The sequence below is a fragment of the Tamandua tetradactyla genome, chromosome 22, assembly GCF_023851605.1.
Source record: "Tamandua tetradactyla isolate mTamTet1 chromosome 22, mTamTet1.pri, whole genome shotgun sequence".
Classification (NCBI taxonomy): domain Eukaryota; kingdom Metazoa; phylum Chordata; class Mammalia; order Pilosa; family Myrmecophagidae; genus Tamandua; species Tamandua tetradactyla.
In genome coordinates, this window is record NC_135348.1 from 16,902,471 (window position 1) to 16,927,377 (window position 24,907).

Genomic DNA, 24,907 nt, shown 5'->3' on the forward strand with positions numbered 1-24,907 from the left:
CAAGAGGGAAATGCTGCCATTTTCATAATGGAAGTGGTCCAATGTAATCAACCTGTTACCAGTTAGAAGACTAATTACCACGGGTAATGGTGTGGTATTGTAGACCAACGTATCTGCTGCTGCCAGATTGAATGTTCAGTAGTGGTTGTAACTCAGCCTTGGTGAGTAGAAGTCTTTGTTGCTAAGCCCATGCATACCCTCCAGACCTGCTACCTTGCCTACCTTATGAGCCCATTCATTTGTGACAGCAGTGGGTGGGCAAAGAGCTGAGTGATGTCTGCAGAACGGGTCGTCCTCTCCACTTAATTTTTAAAATCCTCCTCTGTGGGAGCCACCCTCTGGTAAGCATTCCTATGGGAAACAAAAACCATCAGGTTTTTTGTCATTTCAGAAATATCTATGTCCATATCTTTCCCCCAGATCTCTTTATCACCAATTTTCCAGTCATGTTCCCCTCAGCTCCCTGACCATGCAGCCAAATCCATGGCTAAAACCCATGAATCAGTATATTAATACAACTTTGGCGTGTTCTCCTTTCAAGCAAAATGAACTCCAGATGCATTGCTTGAAGTTCTGCCCATTGGGAATATTTCCCTTCACTCCTGTCCTTCAGAAATGTCCTAGAAAGTGACTATAATGCTGCAGCTATCCACTTGCAAACAGTACCTGTATATTGTGCCAAGCTGTGTTTCAACCAGACCTAAGTTTTCTCTTCTTCGGTCAGTTGATTGTAGGGAACTTCCCAAGAGACCATAGTTGTAGGTTGAGATAGAGAACTAATGTGGCAGGAAAGGGGCCATGAGCATTGGAGCCATTTCCTGTGTTTACACATTTACTTCTCCCTTCAGGGCTTTCTCAAGCCTTATTTCATGTTTACCACTTTCATTTGATGGTGGAGTATTGCTGTGTGTGCCAAACTTTATGGCTTCGTGGGTCAGGCAATACCCAATTCATGATGGGTACTTCAGGTCTTATAGTAAGATGTGGCTCATGGTTAAGCATTTGGTCTCTACGTAAGCCCAGTAGCAGGTCAACAGCTGTATCTCAAAAGGAGAATAGTTACCTGCAGAGGATGACAGAGCTCTGCTCTAAAATCGTAAGGATTTTGCGCTGTGATTCTCCTGTAGGAGCCTATAGGGACCTGCCTCTATTTGCCACTGACATTTCCAGCTCCTTTAGATATGCTCAGTCATATGACCCAAGTGGCAGAGCAGCTTGTGCCGTAACCTGGACCTGTTGCAGAGCCTCCTTTTATTCCAGTCCCCACTCAAAACTAGTAGCTTTTTGGGTTACTCAGTAAAGAGTCTGGAGTAGCAAACCCAAATGAGGAATATATTACATCCAAAACCTATAAAGGTCATCCAGGTATGATGCCACTATTTTTGGTTGTAGGGGGGGGTCAGATGCAACAGCTCATCCTTCCCCTCAGAAGGGATATCTCAACATGCTTCATTCACATCTAGAACAGCAGCTGTAGTTGGCATCACTACCTAGCTAAGTTTCTGATAAGCCACTGTTATCTTCCATGATCCATCTGTTTCCTGCAAAGGCCAAATAGGAGAGTTGAATGGGGATGTAATAGAATCACCACCCCTGCTTCCGTCAAATCCCTGATAGTAACACTAATCTCTGTAATCCTTCCTGGAGTTTGATACTGCTTTTGGCTTACTATTTTGTTAGGTAGAGATAGTTCTTGTGAAGATCTAATCCTAATTCCGCAGGAAAGGAATCAAGACGGGGATTCTGTCAGCACTGAGTATGTCCATTCCAATTATGCTTTCTGGGAATAACCACAGAATGTGTTGGGGGGCCTGCTTGACCCACTGTGTTGGACCTGAGCTAAAACTGCATTGTTCACCTAACTTCCATAAGCAAATCTTTGACTGTTGGACCACAGTAACATTTTGAGTCTTCTGAAATTACTGCCAGTTCATAGCCAGTGTTCAGTAATACCTGACATGTCTGATCATTTCGTTTTCTCCATTGCACGGTTAACCCTGGTAAAAGCTCACAGGTCCATTTTGGAAAGGCTGGAACAGAGACTAACAGTATGAATTTCTGACAGTGAAACAGGGTACTTCCCTAAGGGGATCTAGCCTTCCCTGTGTTCAAGTTGTTTTAGCTTAGAGTGCCAGTCATCCCTAGGTCCTTGAATTTTCTTATGGCAGTGCTCATGGTGGCATCTTCCTCTTTCTTTTCTAGGATCCATTGACCTTCAGTTTCTTACTCTATTCCATGTGGCTTTCTATTCCATTAAGAGGATTAAGGTACACCCTCATTTAGTTGGGCCACTTCTTAACTAGTTGTTTAAGAGCCTACTTGCAATGCGTTCATTCCTACAGTAGTGGATTCAGAATAAGAACATGTTTTTTCTTGGGTACATAATTCACTCTACCATACCACTACACATCTGTTTCCAGTTTCTGAAACTGTTTTGCTCTCTTTAATGTACTATTATCTCCAGTATGTTTAATCTGAAGTCACTCATTATATGTATCTGCTTTTTTCTAGCTAAAAGTTAGTTTAGAGATGATATTGCCCCACTTTAAGAAAAAATGAAAATTCATTTACTGTTCTTCATCAATGATCACTTGAAAAAATAAAATAATGCTAGAAATTATTACAAATACTCAGTTTTGTCAATCCATGGCCTGGTTTTATCTGTTCTAGAGCATGCTAATATTTAGGAATTACTTTTAAAATTTAGATAAATTCTTGTAGTACACTCAAGACTCATACATGTTTTATATGATTATAGAATCTTTAGAAAGAGTCAAATTTGCTTCCAAGGAAGTTAGAATTTTATAAAGATAAGATAAGTGGATGTAAGCACAGTAGCGGATATCTTTTCCTTTAAAGTTATTGTTAGTTGGAAGTAGAAATGAATAAATTTAATTTGGTTAATGAAGTCTTTTGTATGCTAATTAATGTAAGAAATTTAGCACCAAAAACGTGTTCTTTAAATTTGGAAAAACTCTGTTATTTAATACATTTTACAAGTATGTAATACCTTTTTGTTGTTGTTTCACTTAAGAGCATTGGTAAGCTAAGATTATATTTTAGTAAAAATTGACTAGTCAACAATTATGGCCTTAAGAAATGATAGTCAGTTAAATACAGCTTACAACAAATATGAAATTATTGACTCTGTTGTTGTTTTGAGTCCTTCCTTTCCAAAGTGCTGAAATGTGTTTTGAAATTACTTGTTTGCATTAGTGGTTGAATTTGAGGCTTTTAATGTGTTTTTCATGAGTACCTTTGGGAAAAGGATAACCAAGACCCTTAAATGTACTATGCATTTTGTATCACTATATAATTGCAAATACTGTGATGAAATATTGAAATGATCATGAAAGATGATAACTATTAAGCTTTTTTTTTCCAATATTAAAACTTACGAAAGGATACATTGAGTGGTGGTTTATAGAATTGTTTAGACTAACACCTTTCACAATTGTGACTGAGTGGAAAAAAATTCTTTAGGATAGCAAAATTAATGAATTTTCTTTTCAGTTTTGGCAGTGTTCTAGTTTGCTGGCTGCCAGGATGCAATATACCAGAGACGGGATGGCTTTTAAAAAAGGGAAATTTAATAAATTGTTACTTTACAGTTCTAAGGCTGAGAAAATGTCCCAGTGAAAACAAGGCTATAGAAATGTCTGGTCAGAGTCATCCAGGGAAAGATACCTTGGTTCAAGAAGGCTGATGAAGATCACAGTTTCTTTCTCTAGCGGAAGGGCACATGGCGAACACAGTCAGAGTTTCTCTCTCAGTTAGAAGGGCACATGGCGAACACGGTGTCATCTGATAGCTTTCTCTACTGGCTTCTGGTTTCATGAAGCTCCCTGGGAGGCGTTTTCCTTCTTCACCTGCAAAGGTCGCTGGCTCGTGGACTCTGCTTTGTGGTGCTGCTCTCTCTCAATCTCCCATTCTCCAAAATGTTTCCTCTTTTATAGGGCTCCAATAAACCAATCAAGACTCACCCAAATGGGTGGAGGCATCTCATCACCTAATCCAGTTTAACAACCACTCTTGACTAAATCACATCATCCAGGGAGATGATCTGATTATAATTTCAAACATACAGTATTGAATAGGGATTATTCTACCTTTATGAAATGGGATTTAGATTAAAACATGGCTTTTCTAGGGGGTCATACATACTTTTAAACCAGCCAGGCAGTTTCCCTAAAGAGCTAATTTTTTTTAAATGGAGAAATACTGTTTATTTTGAGTTACAGTAGGGATTTTCATATAAAAAAACCGGAAATTTTTTTCATAGGCTTCAGATTCTCTTCAGCTGGATTATTGATTCTTAGCAGTATATATTTATTTATATATATTATGTTGCTTTTTATTAAATGTTAATAACTAAAAATTAGGTGATAAATCAAATATATATTTGAGAATTGAGGGATTTTGTAGCAATAGCCAAAATAAGTCTTTTTCTATTTCATTACTCATTTTGTATAATTTATTTTTGAGTTTAAAAGAAAAATAATGTTTTGTTTGACATACCCAAAGTAAGTTTAGATTGTAAACATTTTTTTTCTTTTAATATAGTTTTATTGAGATATACTCACACACCATTCAAACCATCTGAAGTATGCAACCACTGGCTAACAGTATCATCACGTAGTTGTGCATACATCCTCATGATCAATTTTGGAACATTTTCATTACTCCAGAAAGGAAATAAAAATAAAAAATAGGACCTAAATCCTCCCATATCTCTTATCACCCCCCCACCCCCCCCACCCACCAATTGACTGATAGTATTGGTGTGGTACGTTTGTTAACTGTTAATGAAAGAATATTATAATATTGATTCTCAATTCTCAATCCCTTGACACTGAGTCCCAGCTCATTCTAGGATTTCTGACCCATGTTGCCAGGGAGGTTGATACCTCTGGAAGTCATGTCCCATATAGACAGAGAGAGGGCTGTGAGTGTGCTTGCTGTGTTGGCTGAGCGAGAGATATTCCACATCTGAGCAACAAAAAAGGTTCCCTGGGTGTGACTCTTAGGCCTAATTTTAAGTAGTCTTAACCTATTCTTTGCAGGGATAAGTTTCATATGAAGAAACCCCAAGATTGAGAACTCTGGCCTATTGATTTGGTTGTCCCCACTGCTTGTGAGAATATTGGGAATTCTCCAAATGGGGAAGTTTATAAAAATTTTAAGATGGTAAATTTGGGGTCGTTTTATCAACTTTATTTTCTCTAGTTTTCAGCCTAACGTAATGTTCTAGTTTGCTAGCTGCTGGAATGCAACACACCAGAGATGGATTGGCTTTTAGTAAAAGGGATTTATTTCATTAGTTCTTCAGAGGAAAGGCAGCTAACTTTCATGCGAGGTTCTTTCTTACGTAGGAAGGCTCAGGGTAATCTCTGCTGGCCTCTCCAGGCCTCTGGGTTCCAACAACTTTCCCCAGGGTGATTCCTTTCTGCATTTCCAAAGGCCTGGGCTGAGCTGCAAGTGCTGAGAATGAGGTATGCCGAGCTGCTTGGGCTGTGCTACATTGCACTCTCTCATTTAAGCACCAGTTAATTAAGTGAAACGTCATTCGTAGCAGGAGGCACTTCCTAGCTGACTGCAGATGTAATTAGAACAGATGAGGTTCATGTAGCATTGGCTCATGTCTGCAGCAACAAAACTAGGTACCTTCACCTGGCCAAGTTGACAACTGAATCTAACTAACACACCTAAGTAATCCTATTTAAAATTGTTGTGAAATTTAAATGTCATGTTTCCTGATTTTATAGGAACGAGTCAATTTCTATACATACAGGAAAAAAAATAAAAATGATGTTTTGTTGTCCTTCAGTTGTTTTCATTTTTATCTACATGGTGTTAAGACTTGTTTGAATTATATAACAAAAATCCCTATTAGTTGCAGTTTTGAATCACATGAATTGGATATTAGAAAAATAATAGTGGTAAATACTTTTAAAGTAAAATGACTAATCTGAAGTACTGTATATTTATAATTAGACCATCTTACCTTTCTTCCTGATTTTTTTTCTTTTCCTGAACTAAATTTCCATTTGGAGCTTTCCCTTCAACTAAGTGATTTCATTGAAAACTTATTCAATTTAAGGTCTTGGCTCCTTATACCCTGACACTATATGTATTTCCAGGTACTGTATTGGATGTAAGAGATGAATAGTGAGCATATGTTTCTGTTCCTTGGTTAGCATCCTCTGAGGTATTATCCTTTGCTGTCTATTTACAAAGGTCATAGCTGTGTTCCCCTCATCCCCTCAGAATCTTAGCTATTTCTTCATCTCTCTTGATTTTCTAATTTTTGCTAGTACTGAAAATTTTGAGGCTGTTTTAAGTTCATCTGTCACTAAATCCACCCTTACTGTTCCTGTGTGTTCCTAGGAATAGGGTAATTCTTTGAGGTAATTCTGTCTGGAAAATGAGATGTTGGATCTTCTGTACTAGGATTAAAAATTTATATGGGGTTTGTGCTTGTCTTCATCTTTTTCCTCTGACTTCTGCGAAGAGAAAGGGACATGGCACAGGCCCTTCTCTCAGAAATATACTCATTCCCTTTGGAGTTTGATTCCCTCCTTTTGGATTCAGATTTCCGTGGAATTTGATTTGCTTTCTCTATTTCATTTTTATGGAAGTAAAAGGATTTTAATTGAGACAGATAATTCTGTTTTATGCTTGACATAGTTTACCTCATTGGAAGAAATAGAACAGTCTCTATTTTAGTGTTTCAGTTGGGTGGTCGCTGTGAATTTTGAGAGTGGATACATTGCAGGCTTATGAATTATTACTTTCTAAATGTTTGTAAATTATAGGCTATAACATATCATAGCTGGAAGGCATGTCTTAAAGGAGTATACGAGACACATCGAAATGTAAAGTGATCTGTCCAAGACCATATCCATATCCTGTTAGTGTTGGAATCAGATTGAGAACATGGATCTCATGACTTGTTTATTATTGCTCTTTCCTCAACAGCATATTACTTTATCATCTCTGTGAAGTCTAGATATTTGACTAACCTCAAATATCTGACTGATTTTTACATTTCATTTTCATTCTACTGAATGTGTTTTGCTAGTATGATTGTATTGACAACATCTATGGAATAGGATGACGAGCAGCTGTTTAGTCCTGAGGGCCACCTTGAGTTTTTCAAAATCCAAAGGAAGGTAGTACGTAAGTGAGGATAAAATGGAAAAAATAGAAGAGAAGCTATGAGGCTAAATACACACACTCACACGCGCACACACGCACACACACATAAAAGGATTCTGGAGTTAAAAAGAGCATGCATCAGAGTGATGAATTGCATAGAATTTAAAACTTAAAAGTTTTCTTCAGAAAATATGAATATGGTTTGTAGCAAGCAGTGGAAAGGAGCATCATGTGTTCTTTTGTTTAGCGCTTTATTGAAGAAAAAAAAGAGACCAGTTTAGGGATATTATATAGTCAGAATGCAAGGGAGTTAGTTTTAAGGAGCATAAAAAATCACATATATAATTCCATGTCTTTAAAAAATATATGTGTGGTGGAGCAAAGGTAGTTAGTTTAGTGGTAGAATTCTTGTCTGCCATGTGGTAGACCTGGGTTCGATTCCTGGCCTGTGCACTTCCCACAAACAGACCAACAAAAGAAAGAGAAAAGAAATAAACAAACAAGAATTCAATAAATGGTGCTGCAATAATGGGATGCTCACATGGAAAAAGGAACTAAATTTGACCATCGCCATACAGAATACAATATATGCATATAGACATATCTTGTTTTATTGTACTTCACAGAGACTGCAGTTTTACAAATTGAAGGCTTAGGATAACCATATGTCGAGCAAGTCTGTCAGCACCACTTTTCCAACAGCATGTGCTCACGTGATGTCTCTGTGTCACATCTTTGGTAATTCTTTCAATTTTTCACAGTTTTTCATTATTACTCTATCTGTTATGGAAATCTGTGATCTGTGATGTTGCGGTTGTAATTGTTTTGGGGCACCATGAACTGCACCCATAGACAGTGAACTTAATCAATAATGTTATATGTGATCTGAGTGCCCCACCAGCCAGCTGCTCCCCTGTCTCTCTCCCTCTTCTGAGGCGTTCCCATTCCCTGAGATACAAGAGTTAAAATTAAGCCAATTAACCCTACAATGGCCCATAAGTGATCAAGTGAAAGAGTTTCACATTTCTCACATAATCAAAAGCTAAGAATGATTAAGATTAGGGCAAAAAGCCTGTCAAAATCCTAGGTAGGTATGGTAGTTAGATTCAGTTATCAACTTGGCCAGGTGAAGGCACCTAGTAGTTCTGTTGCTGTGGACATGAGCCAATGGTACATGAACCTCATCTGTTGCTAATTACATCTGCAATCGCCTAGGAGGTGTACCTGCTGCAATGAATGAGGTTTGACCTAACTGGCTGGTGCTTAAATGAGAGAGCGCAGTGTAGCACAGCCCAAGCGGCTCAGTATATCTCATCTCAGCACTCGCAGCTAAGCCCAGGCCTTTGGAGATGCAGAAAGGAATCACCCCAGGGAAAGTTGTTGGAACCCAGAGGCCTGGAGAGAAGGTCAGCAGAGATTACCCTGAGCCTTCCCACGTAAGAAAGAACCTCACATGAAAGTTAGCTGCCTTTCCTCTGAAGAACTAATGAAATAAATCCCTTTTATTAAAAGCCAATCTGTCTCTGGTATGTTGCATTCCAGCAGCTAGCAAACTAGAACAGTAGCCTAAAAGCTATACCTCTTGCATTAAGCAGTTAACCAGGTTTGAAGAACTTTTCAGTTCTTGAAGGAAATTAAAAGTGCTACTTCAGTGATCACAGAATGATAAGTAAATGAAACAGCCTCACTGCTGATAGGGAGAAAGTTTTTGTGGTCTGGATAGATGATCAAGCCAGCCCCAATAGTTGAAGTCAAAACCTAATCCAGAGCATAACTCCCCTCAATTCTGTGAAGGCTGAAAGAGAGGAGTTAACTGCTGAAGAAAAATTTGAAACTAGTAGAGAGTGGCTCATTAGTTTTAAGGAAAGAAGCTGTCTCCATAACATCAACATCAAAATACAAGGTAAAGCAGCAAGTGCTAATATAGAAGCTACAGCAAATTATCCACACGATCTAGCAAAGATCATTGATGATGATGGCTATGCTAAACAACAGATTTTCAGTGTAGATGAAATAACCCTCTATTGGAAGTAGATGACATTTGCGACTTTCCTACCTGAAGAGGAGAAGTCAATGCCTGGCTTCAAAGCTTCAAGTGACAGGCTGGCTCTCTTGTTAGGGCCTAATGTAGCTGGTGACTTGAAATTGAAACCAATGATCATTGACCATTCTGAAAATCCTAGGGCCCTTAAGAATTATGCTAAATCCACTTTGCCTGTGCTCTATAAATGGAGCAATAAAGCCTGAATGACAGCCCATCTGTTTGTAACATGGTTTACAGAATATTTTAAGCTTACTGTTGAGACCTACTACTCAGAAAAAAAATCCTTTCAAAAGATCATGCTGCTTCCCATTGCTTGCTACAAACCATATTAATATTTTCTGAAGAAAGCTTTTAAGAGTATGAAATTGACTAGGTACCTGGTCACCCAAGAGCTCTGTGGAGATGTTCAAGATTAATGTTGTTTTCATATTCTATAGTACATGAATGGGTAATTTCTACTTTCAAGTCTCATCATGTAAGAAATACATTTCGTAAGGCTATAGCTGCTATTTGAAACATTTTTAGTTTCCTGTTTGTTTAATAGCAGCCATTCTTATAGGTGTGAGGTAGTATCTCATTGTAGTCTTCATCAGCAGTTCCCTTAGGGCCAATGAAAATGACCATCTCTTCATGTACTTTTGAACCATCTGTATTTGCTCTTCAGAAGAATGCCTATTCATATCTTTAGCCCATTCTATAATTGGTTTGTTTGGTCTTTTGTTTTGAGTTGTATGATTTTTTTCATGTATATAGAATATCAAACCATTGTCTCCCATTGAGTTGCCTGCCTCTTCATCTTTTTGACAGTGTCTTTTGAGGTACATAAGCATTTGATTTTGAGGAGTCCCCATTTATCTGTTTTTTATTTTGTTGCTTATACTTTGGGTGTAAAGTTAAGGAAGCTGCCTCCTATTACTAGGTCTTGAAGATGTTTCCCCTACATTTTCTTCTAGAAGCTTTATGGTGCTAATTCTTATATTTAGGTGTTTTGATCCACTTTGAGTTAATTTTTGTATAGGTTGTAAGATAGGGGTCCTCTTTTATCCTTTTGGCTATTACTATCCAGTTCTTCAATGCCCAATTATTGAAAAGACTACATTGTCCCAGTTCAGAGAATCCAGGGGCCTTGTCAAAAATCAAACGACCATGGATTTGGTGGTCTATTTCTGCACTCTTGATTTGATTCCATTGGTCAATGTTTCTATCTTTGTGCTAGTACCATGCTGTTTTGAACACTGTAGATTTATAATAGGTTTTGAAGTCAGGGAGTGTTAATCCTCCTATTTCTTTCTTTCTTCTTTTTTTTTTTAGGATGCTTTTAGCTACTTGGGGTCTCTTTCCCCTTCCAGATGAATTTGGTAATTAGCTTTTCCAAGTCTTCAAAGTAGGTTGTTGGTATTTGATTGGTACTGTGTTTAATCTGTAGATCAATTTGGGTAGAACTGACGTATTTTTTAAGAAGTATTTTTATTGTAAACTACAAAAGATATAAACATTCTTGACATGGTTAAAATCAGTGGCTCACAATATTGTGAAAGAGTTGTGTATTTATCACCGTGATCATTTTTTTGAACATTTGCATCTCTCCAGAAAAAGAAATTAAAAGAAAAAAAACTCATATATATCATAGTCCTAACCCCTCCCTTACATTGACCACTAGTATTTACATCTACCCAATATATTTTAACCTATGTTACCCCTAGTTTTTTCTATACCCCTTACCAGTCCCTTTCATTGATCACTAGTAGTTCAATCTACTCAGTTTGTTTTAACATTTGTTCCCCCTAATATTTATTTATTTATAATCCATACATTTTACTCATCAGTCTATACTGCAGATAAAAGGAGCATCAGACGTGAGGTTTTCACAATCACATAGTCACATTGTGAAAGTTATGTCATTATACTTTCATCTTCAAGAAGCGTGGCTACTGGAATACAGCTCTACAATTTCAGGCACTTCCCTCTAGACTCTCTAGTACACCTTAAACTAAAAAGGGAATAGCTATATAATGTGTAAGAATAACCTCTAGGATAACCCCTCGACTCTATTTGAAATCTCTCAGCCACTGACACTTTGTTTTGTCTCATTTCTATCTTCCCCTTTCGGTTGAGAAGGTTTTCTCAATCCTTGAAGCTGAGTCCCAGCTCATTCTAGGATTTCTTTTCCATATTGCCAGAGAGGTTTACACCCCTGGGAGTCATGTCACACATAAAAAGGGGCAGGGCTGTTAGTCTGCTTTCCATTTTGACAGAGATAGAGGCCACATCAGAGTAACAAAAGACGTTTTCTGGGGGTGACTCCTAGGCTTAATTTTAAGTAGGTTTAGCCTATCCATTGCAGGAATAAGTTTCTTATAAACAAACCTTAAGATTCAGAGCTCAGCCTATTGATTTGGTTGTCCCCAGTGCTTGCAAGAATATCAGGAATTCTCCAAATGGGGAAGTTGATTTTTCCTCCTTTCTCACCATTCCCCCAAGGGGACTTTGCAAATAGTTCTTTATTCACTGTTCAAATCACTCTGGGATTTATCGGGGCATCACACTGGACAAACTTACAATATCTCATGCCCTATTCAAGGTTCCATCAATAATCCTGTCCATATAAGTTATATTATGATATGCCCTACTCAAAATATAAATTTTGTACCAAATAAACATTTTTTGCTTTAGTCTCATACAGAAGTTGAAGTTTTAAAATATGAGTGACCATCTGTTTTCAACACCCTGCAATACTGACATTCCTTTGTCCTTCCTCATGCAGAAACGTTTTTTAATTTGTACATTTAGTAACTATCATTGTACACTTCAGGCATTCCTAGATTATACCATCTCAGCCTTTATTGACTATCTTTTTTTCTGGTTTCATATGTGCCCCCAGTCTTCCTCCCTCTATCATTCTAACATTAAGCTTCATTCAGTGTACTTACATTGTTGTGCTACAATCAGGTATTATTGTGCTATCCATTTCTGAATTTTTACAATCAATCTCTTGCACAATCTTTATTCCTTAAGCTCCAGTTACCCAATATCTACACTATTTCTATCTCCTGATGACCTTTGTTCTTAATTGAAATTCTCCAAGTTCATTCATTAATATTAGTTCATATCAGTGAGACCATGCAGTATTTGTCCTTTTGTTTCTGGCTAATCTCATTTAGCATAATGTCCTCAAGATCCATCCATGTTGTTACATCCTTAATAACTTTATATAATGTTGAATTTTGTCAAATGCTTTGTCGATATCAGTTGATATGATCATGTTATTTTCCCTTTCAAATGTTAATGTGCTGTATTACATTAATTGATTTTCTTGAGTTGAACTATCCTTGCATTCCTGGTACAAACCCCACTTGTTCGTGGTGTATAATTCTTTTAATGTGTTGTTGGATTCGATTGGCTAACATTTTGTCCAGAATTTTTGCATCTATGTTCATTAAGGAGATTGGCCTGTAGTTCTCCTTTCTTATAGCATCTTTACCTGATTTTGATGTTAAAATGACATTAGCTTAATAAAATGAGTTAGGTAGAGTTCCTTTTTCCTTAATTTTTTGGAAAACTCTGAGCAGGATTGGTGTTAGTTCTTATCAGAATGTTTGATAAAATTCCCCTGTGAAGCCATCTGGCCTGGGGCTTTCTTTATAGGAAGATTTTTTTATGACTGATTGAATTTCTTTACTTGTGATTGATTTGTTGAGATCTTCTATTTTTTCCTGGGTCAGTTTGTGTATTTCCAGGAATTTGTCCATTTCATCTATGTTGTCTAGTTTGTTGGCATAGGTTTGTTCATAGTATATTCTTATGATTTTTTTTATTTCTTCAGGGTCTGTGGTAACACACCCTTTCTCATTTCTGATTTTGTCTATTTGCATCCTCTCTCTTTTTTTCTTTTTCGGTCTTGCTAGTGGCCCAGCAATTTTTATTTTCTCAAGGAACCAACTTTTGGCTTTATTGATTCTTTCTGTTGTTCTTTTGCTCTCTCATTCATTTAACTCTGCTTTAATCTTTATTTCTCTTCTCTTTGTTTTGGGATTAGTTTTCTGTTCTTTCTCAGGTTCTTCCAGCTGCCAGTTAAGTTCTCGATTTTTATAATTTCTTGTTTTTTTAAAATAGGCATTTAGGGCAATCAGTTTCCCTGTCAGCACAGCCTTGCTGCCTCCTTCATTTGTCCCTAGATAGCTACTGATTTCTTTAGCAATTTTTTCTTTGACCCACTGGTTGTTTAGGAGTATGTTATTTAATCTCCATATTTGTGAATGTTCTTGTTCTTTGGTGGTTCTTGAGATCCAGCTTCATTCCATTGTGATCAAAGAAAGTGCTTTGTATAATTTCAGTGTTTTCAAATTTATAAAGACCTGTTTTGTGCCCCTCAGCATGTGATCTATGCTTGAGAATGTTTTTGTGAGCACTAGAGAAGAATGTATATCCTTGTGTTTTGGTGTGCAATGACCTATATATGTCTGTTAGGTCTAATTTCGTTTATGAAGTTGTTTAACTTCTCTGTTTCCTTGTTGATTTTCTGTCTGGTTGTTGTATCTTTAGAGGAGAGTGCTGTTTTGAAGTTTCCTACTATTATTGTTGAAACATCTGTCACACCCTTCAATTTTGCCAATAACTGTCTCATATACTTTGTAGCTCCTTCATTGGGAGTATATAATTTATGATTGTTATATCTTCTTGGTGAATTGCCATTTAAATGAATTAATAGTATCCTTCTTTGTCTCTTATGATATCTTTATATTTGAAGTCTATTTTGTCCAATATTAGTATAGCAACTCCTGCTTTCTCTTGTTTACAACTTGCATGGAAGATGTTTTTTCTTCCTTTCGCTTTCAATCTATTTGTATCCTTGTGTCTAAGATGAGTCTCTTGTAAGCAGCATATAGCTGGATTATATTTCTTAATCCATTCTGCCAATCTGCATCTGTTGACTGGTAACTTTGCCCATTAACATTCAATGTTATTACTGAAAAGGGGTTTCTTGAATCTACCATCTTATCTTTTTTATTTTATTTGTCAGAAATATATATTCTTTTCCCTCTTTCCCTTTTTGTTTTTCACATTACCCTCACTGGCAGTCTTCAGTTCTATGCACCTCCAGACCTCCCTCTCCTGTCTTTTTTTCTTTTCAACTGGCGGAACTCCCTTTAGTATTTCTTGTAGGTCTGGTTGTTTGTTGACGAATTCTTTCAGGATTTATTTGTCTTTTAAAATTTTAATCCCTCCCTCAATTTTGAAGGACAATTTGACTAGGTACAGAATCCTTCACTGGAAGTCTTTCTCTTTCAGGATCTTAAATATATCATACCACTGCCTTCTCACTTCCATTGTGCCGCTAGAATAGTCTGAACGTAGTCTTATGTGGTTACCATTGTATGCAGTACGTTGTTTTTCTCTTGCCGCTTTCAAAATTGTCTGTTTCTTCTCACATACACACATTAGTATGTATCTTGTGGAAGGCCTATATTTGGATTTATTTTGTTTGGAGTTCTTTGGATTTCTTGGACGTGTATTTATGTCCTTTAGAAGGATTGGGAAGTTTTCTCCCATTATATCCTCAAGTACCCTTACTACCCCTTTACTCTCTTCTCTTCTCCTTGTGGGACACCAGTAATTCTTATATTTTTGCGCTTTGTTTTGTCTATCATTTCCCTTAGATCCAATTCAGATTTTTCTATGTTTTTTGCTATTTGCTGATTTGAGTGTTCAATATCAGTTATCCTGTCCTCTATATCACTTATTCTTTCTTCTGTCTCTTCAGATCTGCTGTTGTGTGCCTGTAGTATGTTTTTTATTTGGTCGGCAGAGTTTTTAATCTCTGTGATATGTGCTATTTTTCTATTTATTCTTTCAAATTCCTCTTTGTGCTCTTCTACTGTCTTCTTGATCTCCTTTATGTCAATAGCCTTCTCATCTATTTTATTAAGTAGAGTTATATGAAGATCTTTGATTGTTATAATGCCTGTGTCTCCTCTGGTGTTTTAATTTGTTCTTTAAGCTGGGCTTTATCTATTTGCATTGTGATATGTTCAGTGACCTTCTGTTGTTTTTGTCATAAGTAAATACCTCGATTGATCTCCTTTGGGAGTTGAATTCCTTCAGTAGTCTAAAGACTTGTGTTTGCTGGGTGGATCTGTAGCAGGATGCAGGGTACAGGGCAGGGCACAACAGTGTGGTGATGCATTGCCATGCAGATATAGGTGCAGGCTGGGTATATTATGCTGGTGCTTGTGAACCTGGGTGCCCAGCAGCCAGGGAGAATGTAGCTGTGCGGTTGCATAGATCTGGGCAGCGTAACCTTCATGTAGGATTGACTCCAATTTTGAAAGAAGTTCTGCTGTACATAAAATCTATCAGAGTGAATCATATGCTCAGAGAAATCTTTCGTGACGAGTCAATCAGTGCACAAAAGGTGATGAGTTGCTGAAGGCTCAGATGATGGTTAGTATTTATCAACTATAAACTATTTTTAAAATTAAGGTATATATTTTTTAAGCCATAATGCTATTCCACACTTAATGGACTCTTGTATATTGTAAACATAATTTTTGTATGTACTGGGAAACAAAAAAATTCATGTGGCTCACTTTATTGTGTTTTATTGCAGTGGTCAGGAACTGCATATGTGATATCTCTTAGGTATGCCTGTCCATTGATTGATGTTTCTCAAATCTAGCTACATTGTAATCCATGCAGGCTTGGCTTCATTGAATTAACACTTATTTTATGTTTTTATATGGGATTAAAAATTTCATTTGTACGTATTCTGGTGACTTCCTAGCTTTTTAAATGGATGACTTATTTATAAAAATATAACCTTTCTTAATGATTCTTAATGATTCATAGGCAAACAGACTATAGTTTTCTAGCTCATAAGTGTTCTAGCCAAATTCAGTGGTCTTTCTAATGTGATTCTCTAAAATCAATTTTAGTGGTAAAATATGCTGTACTTATTAAGCTTATTGAACTACTTATTACTTTCTGAATTCTTTCTTTCCCTCTTCTGTGTGGATATATCCCCCCTTTTTTTAAAAAAGAGACAACCTTTCTTTTTGGTTGTTTTTGCTGTCCTTCTTCCCTATCCCCATACTACCTCCACTGCTTGTGGTTACCCCCTGAGCCACAATTTTCAGCTTTCTTATCTGTACTCGTTTTTTATTTACCATAGCTCACATTTTTCCATTGAAAATTTACCTCTTTTCAGAACTGTAAACATTGTCTCTATGATATTGATTCCTACTTCACATTTTTACGTTTGATTGGAAGGTATGTTTTTGTACCCCTTGCCTATAGTATATTTCTGATTAAATGTCTAGTTGTTTTTTAAGTGTAGTTTAACGCATTAGGCATTGTCTCTCATTCTATGTTTTTGATTCCTACTTTCATATTTTTATGTTTGATTGTGGGGTTTAGTTTTTGTACCCCTTGACTATAGCATATTTCTAATTAAATGCCCAATTATCTCTCTCTCTCTCTCTCTCTTTTTGGCATGGGCAGGCACTGGGAATCGAACCCAGGTCTCCAGCATGGCAGGCAAGAACCCCTGCTGAATCACAGTGGCTCGTCCCCAGTTATCTCTTAAACGTAGTTTAATTCATTTGGCGATATTCCTCACTCTGTGTTCTGGATCCCTCTCTCATCCACAAAGTGATTTTCCTTCTTTCCTTCTTTCCTTCTTTGTCTGGTCTCTTTTTCTGAAACCTATTTTTGTGTGCTTATCTGAGTGAAAGTTTTGTTAATTCTTCCTTTGAAACGATTCTTGTCTTTTACCCTTGTTCTTTGTTTTTCTTGATCTTTTCAGTTTTTAGGCTTTAATCCCACCACTTCTGACTATTTCAGTCAGAGTATTGGGTATTCTCCATCATATTAAAATCGTCACCTAGCATTTTATAAAATTAGTCTTTTAAGTAACATGTTTTCCTTTCTTAAAAACTATAATGGCTTTTTATATTATACTCTCTATTTAATTCACTGTGTTCTAAAAATGTCTGTTATGAGGGAAATTCAGTGGGAAATAAAAAGATGAAAAATGACTACAGCGTATTTTTAAGGATTTTTTTGTGTCTATGAGGAGTAAAATCAAGTTACTAAATTTAATACTGTGAATAAAGAAAGTAAAATGCTTTAAGAGAGGTTCTGTTAAAATTCAAATTTATTGGGCGGGCCGCGGTGGCTCAGCGGGCAAGGTGCTTGCCTGCTATGCCGGAGGACCTCGGTTCGATTCCCGGCCCCAGCCCATGTAACAAAAACGGAGAAACAGAATACAATAAAAACAAGAAAATGTTTAAAAATGTTTCCCTTTCTTCCTTCCTTCCTTCCTTCTATCCTTCCTTCCTTCTCTCTGTCTTTCCTTTAAAAAAAAAAAAAAAAAAAAAATTCAAATTTATTAATTTCAGCAAATATGTCCTAGGGCTATTTAACTAACCAGAAACTAAATCTAAAATTATCCTTACATAGCTCTTTCACCATATAGAAAAATAGACGTGTAGACAGTAAGTTAGAATATAGTATGATAGCTGACCTTGGGCTTCATGTTCCTTTTACTTGTCATTGGTATGATTCTTTGATTCTGTACAATGTGGGTATTGCCCAAAGTTTACAACATTCTCCAGTTTTCCATTTCACCCTGACCCTCTCTGCTGGGTGAAATCCCTGCTTATGACTTACTAGTGTTTCTACCATTATTTTTGTGGTAGACAGAATAATGGCCCCTGTAAGATGTTCATATCCTAATCTCCAGAATCTGTGAATGATGTTATTTTACATAGCTAGGGTTGTAGATGAAGTTAAGGTTGCTAATCAACTGACCTTGAGGTGGAGAGAGTCAATCTGTTATATTCTGCCTCTGTAGAAAAAGGCATTCATAGGACTAGATAGAGTAGATGCGCTTTAAACCAATTATGAGTTTGTTAATTTCAAGTGGTTGATTCTTGGTCATAGTACCAGTAGCACATGGGTCTCCTCTTTCTCTAATGACATTAATGTAATCAAGAGAGATTTCCTTTCTTGTTTCATGTCTTTTTTTAATGAAAAGAATTTTATTGAGAAACCATCACACATATAGTCCATCCATAGTATACAATCAATGGTTACAAATCAAGGGTGGGATTTTTGTTTTTACTTTTTTTTTTAATCGTATAACATAACATATATACAAAGCAAAGAAGGAAAAAATCAATAGTTTTCATAGCATTCTTCAACAAGTAGTTACAGGAAAGATCCCAGAATTTGTCATGGGCTACCATACCATCATCTCAGATTTTTCTTTCTAGTTGTTCTAGAACACTGGTGGCCAGAAGGAATATATATATATATTTTATTATTGTGGCTTTTTTTCTTTTTTGTGAAAAAATAACGTATATATGAAAAAGCCGTAAATTTCAAAGCACAGCACAACAATTAGTTGTAGAACAGATTTCAGAGTATGGTATGGGTTATAATTCCACAGTTTTAGGTTTTTACTTCTAGCTACTCTAAGATACTGGAGACTAAAAGAAATATCAATATAATAGTTTAGCAATCATATTCATTTGTTAAATCTACTTTCTCTGTATAATTCCATTACCTTTGCTCTTTCTCCCACTTTTTAGAGGTATTGGGGCTATGCCCATTCTAACTTTTTCGTGTTGGAAGGGCTGTCAATAATAAGGGGTAGGCAGAGTGATTTGAACAGTGAATAAAGAAGTATTTGCAAAGTTCCCTTGGGGTAATGGGGAGAAAGGGGGAAAAATTCAACCTCCCCATTTGGAGAATTCCCAATATTCTTGCAAGAGTGGGGACAACCAAATCATTAGGCTTAGCCCTTGATCTTGGGGGTTGCCCCTATGAAACTTATCCCTGCAAAGGACAGGCTAAGCTTACTTAAAATTAGGCCTAAGAGTCACCCCCAAAGAGCCTCTTTTGTTGCTCAGATATGGTCTCTATATATCTAAGCCGACATGGCAGGTGAACTCACTGCCCTCCTCGCTCTTCATGGGACATGACTCTCAGGCAGTGTGGGACCTGAGTTCTGGAGTGAGCCATGACTCAGCATCAAGGGATTGAGAAAAACTTCTTGACTGAAAGGGGGAAATGAGAAATCAGACAAAATAAAATGTCAGTGGCTGAGAGATTTCAAACAGTGTTGAGAAGTTATCCTGGAGGTTATTCTTTTGCATTATATAGTGTGCTGTTTTGAAATGATGTATGTACCTTAGAAAAGCCATGTTGTAATCCTAAATCCCATTTTGTAAAGGCAGCCACTTCTTCTAATCCCTATTCAGCATTATATGTTTGAAACTGTAATTAGATCTCCCTGGAGATGTGATTTAATCAAGAGTGGTTGTTAAGCTGGATCAGGTAGAGGCATATCTCCACCCATTTGGGTGGGTCTTGATTAGTTTCTGAAATCCTGTATAGAGGAAACATTTCAGAGAATGAGAGATTCAGAGAGAGCAGTGCAGAACAACATAGCCACAAGAAGTAGTGTCCACCAGCCAGCGACCTTTGGAGATGAAGAAGGAAAATGTCTCCTGGGGAGCTTCATGAAACAGGAAGCCAGGAGAAGAAGCTAGCAGATGACGCCTTGCTCGCCATGTGCCCTTCCAGATGAGAGAGGAACTCTGACTGTGTTCATCATGTGCCTTCTCACTTAAGAAAGAAACTCTGAACTTTTTTGGCCTTCTTGAACCAAAGTATCTTTCCTTGGATGCCTTTGATGGAACATTTCTATAGACTTGCTTTAATTGGGACATTTTCTTGTCCTTAGAACTGTAAACTAGCAACTTATTAAATTCCCCCTTTTAAAAGCCATTCTGTTTCTGGTATATTGCATTCCGGCAGCTAGCAAACTAGAATATATAGATATCTCCTTTTTAGTTTATGGTATATTAGAGTGGCTAGAGGGAAGTACCTGAAACTGTAGAACTGTGTTCCAGTAGCCATGTTTCCTAAAGATGATTGCATGATGATATAGCTTTTACAATATGACTGCATGATTGTGAAAACGTTGTGTCTGATGCTCCTTTTGTCTACAATATGGACAGATGAGTAAAATATTTGGGTAAAAAATAAACAAATAGGGGGAGCAAAGGTTAAAATAAATTGAGTAGAATGAAATACTGGTCAATGAGAGGGATGGGTATGGGGTATGGTATATAGGAGTTTTTTTTTTTTTTTTGTCTTTTGCTCGAGAGATGCAAATGTTCAAAAAATGATCATGATGATGAATACACAACTATGTGATGATTTCGTGAGTCATCGATTGCACACCATGTATAGAATGTTTGTATGTCAAAAATGTTTGTATGTTTGTTTAAGGTTTACAATAAAACTATTAAAAAAATAATTATAATAAGAGGTAGGGAGATAGAACTAGCTGATGTTCTAGAAAGGCTGGCTCTTCTATGTTTCAGGTCTTAGATGGTCCAGGGACCCATCTGGAGGTTTTAGGTTTCTGGAAAGTTACTGTAGTGCATGAAACCTTTGTAGAATCTTATATATTGTCCTAGGTGTTGTTTATGATTGGTTGCAGTTGTTTTGGTTGGAGTTTGTCAAGTTATGATAGGTAGCTATTTCTAACTGAAGTTTATGTAGCAGCAATGTCCAGAGTAGCATCTCAAATCTATGTGAACTCTCTCAGCTATTAATATCTTATTTGTTACACTTCTTTTCCCCCTTTTGGTCAAGATGACATTCTTGATCCCAGCATGCAGGGCAAAATTTCATTCCTGGGAATGATCTCCCATGCTGCCACGGAGTCTTTCACCTCTGGGGTGTCATGTCCCACGTTCTGGGGAGGGCAATGGTTTCACTTGCAGAGTTGGACTTAGAGAGAGTGAGGCTACATATGAGCAATAAAAGAGGTAATCTCAGGGATGATTGGCTAAGCTTTCCTGCTACGTACATTAGCTTCATAAGACCAAGCCTCAAGATCAAGGGCTTGGCCTATTGATTTATGTCATTCTAAAACTGAAAATTTGTATATACAGTTGCAGAGATCAAAATACAGATGAATACTTACCTGGCAGGGGAGATACCATGATCACGAAGGTGGTTTTCCCAGGGCGAGGCTTATCCATTGCACTCCGGATGTGCTGACTCCTGCGATTTCCCCAAATGTGGGAAATTCGACTGCATAATTTGTAGTAGTGGGGGACTGTGTTCGCGCTCTCCCCTGAATAAAAAAAAAAAGAAAAAAAAATACAGATGATTATTATATTACCCATGAATATATTTGAGAGTCATTACATATGGATTGTGGTTCTAATATATCTCTTTAACTGTCTATGTTTTATTTAATGGGTGAACATTAAAGTTTCTCAGGTATAGTTACTGGATGCTGTCTAATCACTATATGCTATTGTATGATTTGTAACTACTTCAGTTAAGTTAATACATAATGATGTAGAAAAATAATAGCAATATAAATGTAGATAGGCTTATTTAATTTATATTGAATCAAACCACTGCTAACTTGTTCAGTGTGCATTTTACAGCGGTTTGCCTTTCAGAACTAAGGTATGAAACTGATAGGGGTGATGGTGATGTTTTCTATTGTGTTTTTTTGTTTTGTTTTGTTTTTAGCATGGGTAGGCTCCAGAAGTCAAACCCAGGTCTCTGGCATGGCAGACGAGAATTCTGCCATTGAGCTACCGATGCACCGCCCTCCATTATGCTTTTTAAGAGAAATAATTTATTGAGTGAAATTTCTTCATCTATTTCCTGCTATTTTTTTTTAGGAGTGGCAGAATTCTATTCAGAAGAATGCAGGCCTTGCTTTTATTGAACTTGTCAATGAAGGAAGGTAATCTATTTTATACCCATTTATATTTTATTTTAAAATCTTTTACTTTTGTCATTGGAATTGATATTTTGGGTATCAAGTTTATTGTTTATGCCTTCAGTAATGTAGAAGAGCTCTTTCATGTCAATATTCAAACAATTTATGATTTTCTTCTTGGCTACATGCTTAATGGTAAAATTCTTTTTGTATTTTTCATTAAGTATAACTGGCAAAAGTAAACTGAAATTATTAAATTAACAGATATAAGGAAACCTGATACTTATTAGGAATTTCTATAATGTTCTGTTCTGTTTATATAATTAACAATTGGATTAAGATGTCATATTATCTCTCAGGTCATCGGCTGGCTGTAGGGGGAAGGTGTGGACACATTTGATTTTTGTTCTGATGAGAAAGGTGAGAGAGAGATTAAGTAGCTATGGATTTCACCTAGTGTAAGAATAGAGACAGAAAGATTCAAGAAAAGAAAATTGAGTTATGGGAAAGAAAAGGGAATAAAAAGAGTAGAGATGAAAAGAAGGTTACAATGGAGTAAATAAATTTGACAGTAAGAATATAAAAATATTAAGGATTATAATAGTAAATTGAAGAAATGATGAATGACCACTGTGTGATTATTTTGTCACAGCTCATTTTGGGCTGATGGAGCTGACTTTACAGAACTATAGATTAAAAGGTTACAGATTATTAAGGTTATAGATTAAAAGGCAGCCCTTGAAAATAGCATTCTGAGCAAAATTATTGTTTCAGGTATGTTTCTTCACATTTTCTCTAGTGTTGTTTGAAGACCAGCCTTATCACTGTAGTAATTATATGCATTATGCTAAATTCCTGGTAACTAGAGTCTTGCCTCTTTTTCTTGCTAATGTATAGAAAAGGGAGAAAAAATACTCATAATTTCATTTAATATTAAATACTACTAAAATTCTTTTATTTATCAAACGTTTACATATGCTCATATATTAGTATTAGAAACACATATATAAACCTACAATTATAGTGCCTTGTGCTAAATTTTGTGATAGAGGTATGCAAATATAAGGTACTGATAGCATAGAATAGATTCCTTAATTTAGTATGGAAGAGTCAGATAAAACTTACCCAGAGAATGTGATCTTTTGAGTTTTAGAGACATGTAGACTGCTGAAAAGAGGGGATTATGGATAAATTGGAGCATGCGTGTTTGAAAAGCATTTCAAGCAGAGGAAAAGGAATATGTAATGACTCTGTGATATGGGATGGCATATAGAGCTTTCATGTGGTGTGTGTGTGTATGTATGTGTGTGCGTGTGTGAATTGTTGATATTGAATTGTGTGTTGATCGTACAAGGCCTTATGTAGGATTTTTGCACTTAAACCTAAAGATGATGGGAAGTCTTGAAAGATTTTTAAGAAAAGGAGCATTATTATGATGTTTGGGTTTTGGAAAGATAGCTGACAGAAATGTTTCGGATGGCTTGAAGGAAAGGAGACCTGATCAGATGCAAGAACAGTGGCAAGGTTATTGCAGTGAACCATATGAGAACTCTCACTAAATTGCAATGTAGAGTCTGTCATGTGGTAGGGAGTCAATAAATATTTCTCAATGAATGAATGCTAGTTTAGTCTTACTTTTAGCAAAAAATTTATTTTATTTTATTTTTTTAGCAAAGATTTTAAAGTGTTTATTCATCAAAAATGATCGACACTTTGGCTGCATAACAGCACTGAAATATTCAACACTTTTAGAAGAGTTAGATGGCAAGAGCTGGTGATTGAATATATATGGTTCTACTTAGCTCAAAATACTAAACAGATTTTCTATGATTTATAGGGTTTATTGGTTTAAAATTTTTTTTGTTCCTTTTTTTAAAAAAAAAAATTTTATAAAAGGGGGTTTTGATTAGTACAGCCTCTAAGTTTAAATACCTTTAATTACAAAAGTTACTACATTTAAAAGATGAGGCACTCTAATCTCCTGGTTATGACCATTTAGCTGGATTCAAGTATCAGCTTTGATATATAGCAAATACTTGTACTCCTTTGGGCCTCAGTTTCCCTCATGTATTTATACATTCAGACAATATTTTTTTGCACAGTGATTATGTGACAGGCTTTGTTCTTGATATTAGAGGTACAGCTGTAACTAAAACAACTAAAGATCTTACATCTAACAGGCATTGACAGATTATAAGCAATAAACAAAATAAGTAAATAAGTAATACAACATGGAAGGTGGTAAATGCAATGGAAGATAAATATGTATCAGGGTGAGGGAAATGGAGACTAATGAGGGAGGTATAAGACATTAGAATGGGTTACAGTTTTAATCAGGGGATTAAGATTAGGGCTCATAACCAGGTGACATTTGAGTAAAGATTTGTGAGGGAATTAACCATGGGAGCATGGTAGAGAAAAAGCATTTCTGGCATAAGGAATAGACAGTACAAAGGCCCTAAAGTGAGAGCTTCTCTGGCATATTTAATGAATGATACCAAAAGAGCAAGAATCAGAGTGATTAAAGGGGAGAGAAGTAGGAAATAAAATCAGAGATAACTTAAAGCAAGATTTTCTGTCGAGTTTTTGTAGTTTGCTCTGTAGAAAATGGATAGCCTCGTTATTTAGAGGATAGGATATATTTTTAAAGAACTATTTAGAGGTTTATTTTTCTAAATCAATAGATTTTGCTTTCCTTTTATACATAGTATCATGAAAGTAAATGAGTTTTTTATGAGAGTGAATTTGTGAAGAGTGGTATTTGTGGAGTAGTTTCTCATGTTAAGCTACTAGACTTAATTCCAGTGGCAAGAAGAGTAGTAACATGGATTTTCTTTTTATTACAGAGACCAAGTTTTATTATTATTATTATTATTATTTAGCGATAACTTACTTTGACCTCATTTATAGAGTAGCTACTATAAATTTGGCCCTTAATTAATGTT

At 36.3% G+C, this 24,907-nt stretch overlaps 1 protein-coding gene and 1 non-coding gene across 5 annotated transcripts in view; both read left to right on the forward strand.

The window, feature by feature from the left end:
* LRBA (LPS responsive beige-like anchor protein) overlaps positions 1-24,907 on the forward strand; it is a 1,037,640-nt gene that overhangs the window by 369,895 nt on the left and 642,838 nt on the right. For 2 of the 4 annotated variants that reach the window (XM_077139839.1, XM_077139840.1), the window contains one exon: positions 21,922-21,986. In XM_077139839.1, coding sequence (XP_076995954.1) covers positions 21,922-21,986 — 65 coding nt within the window. Of the gene's footprint in view, positions 1-261; positions 342-21,921; positions 21,987-22,321; positions 22,383-24,907 lie in introns of those variants that run through there. The other 2 variants (XM_077139843.1, XM_077139841.1) reach the window with 2 other exon arrangements.
* On the forward strand, positions 21,196-21,359 carry LOC143666410 (U1 spliceosomal RNA). Its single transcript, XR_013167610.1, has one exon. It is a non-coding gene; the product is annotated as a U1 spliceosomal RNA (small nuclear RNA).